Here is a 1,215-nt window from a genome sequence, read left to right on the forward strand (position 1 = left end):
GTGTGTGTGTGTGTGTGTGTGTGTGTGTGTGTGTGTGTGTGTAGTGTCTGGGGGTGGGGTCATCAAGGATAGTGTCCTGGAGAAGGTGAGCTGACCTTGACCTGTGGGGACGCAGAGGCCAGTGTGACACAGACAAGAGTGAGGAGGGAAGCCCCTAGCTCCCCAGATGCTCTGTACTTGGCCAGTGGTCCCGAGGGGTCGGAGTCCCTCCTCCCAGCTTTTCTCCTTGGCTTGGTAGCCCTGGCAGGGAGACAGATCACAGTCTCTAGTGGGAGGGAATGGAGGCTTGTTGGAACTGGGTCGGGCGTGACTTTCGGCTTCCCTAACCACGATGCTTGGCCCGCTGACGCTGTGTCCTGGGGAGGTGGCCCTGGCAGGCCACTCCTCCTAACCTGTTTCCTGATGCTCACATCCCAGCTCGGAAGAGTGGAAGAAAGTGAGCAAGGGTGAGCGGGAGAAGATGGGCGTGACCGTGGAAGACGATGGCGAGTTTTGGTGAGCGTTCTCTCATCCCGAGTTTGGGCCGACGGGGACCCATGTGACGGGCGGTCAGAAGCCGGGGCTCCGTCATCATCAGTTTGCTCTGTGGCCACCTCTCCAACCTGTTCACCCCTCTGTAAGACGGGTCCTCCCTGCACACCTGAGGGACACTGGAACTCTTTCCACACTCCCAGGCTAGTCCTAGCAAGCAAGCCACAGGGCCAGCAGACGGTCCCCTCAGGACAGCCATCTCCATCCAACTTCCTGCCTCGGTGCCCAGCCTTTGTCTCCCTGTGTCTACCCTGCATCCATCCCAGGTCCACCCCCCACCCCACCCCCCATCCAATCATCCGTATCTATTCCCTTCCTCTTTCCCCTGCATCCATTCCTCTGTGCCCATCTCTGTGGTCCGTCATTCCCTGTGTCTGTCTCACATTCCCTGCACCCATTTGCTAAAAACCTATTCCCTAAATCTGTCTGTCTGAACCCATCCCTCACATCCACTCTCTCCATCCATCCTATTTATGTACCCCCTGCACCTACTCTCAACCCCCTGCACCTACTCAACCCCCTGCACCTACTCAACCCCCTGAACCTACTCAACCCCCTGCACCCTTCATCCTTCTGTGGTCATCCCGTTATCTGTCTCTGTACCTGTTCATTCTGTAAATCCAGTCATCCCTGTATCCAACCCCCACTCTAGCTCCCGTACCTCTTCATTCCCCTGTATCCATC

At 57.2% G+C, this 1,215-nt stretch overlaps 1 protein-coding gene across 1 annotated transcript in view; it reads left to right on the forward strand.

Moving 5' to 3' along the window:
• Positions 1-1,215, forward strand: part of Capn5 (calpain 5) — a 58,202-nt gene that overhangs the window by 47,231 nt on the left and 9,756 nt on the right. Inside the window, exon 6 of the mRNA XM_026784420.1 lies at positions 410-495. Coding sequence (XP_026640221.1) covers positions 410-495 — 86 coding nt within the window. The remainder of the gene's footprint in view (positions 1-409; positions 496-1,215) is intronic.

The sequence above is a fragment of the Microtus ochrogaster genome, chromosome 22 (assembly GCF_000317375.1).
Source record: "Microtus ochrogaster isolate Prairie Vole_2 chromosome 22, MicOch1.0, whole genome shotgun sequence".
Lineage (NCBI taxonomy): Eukaryota > Metazoa > Chordata > Mammalia > Rodentia > Cricetidae > Microtus > Microtus ochrogaster.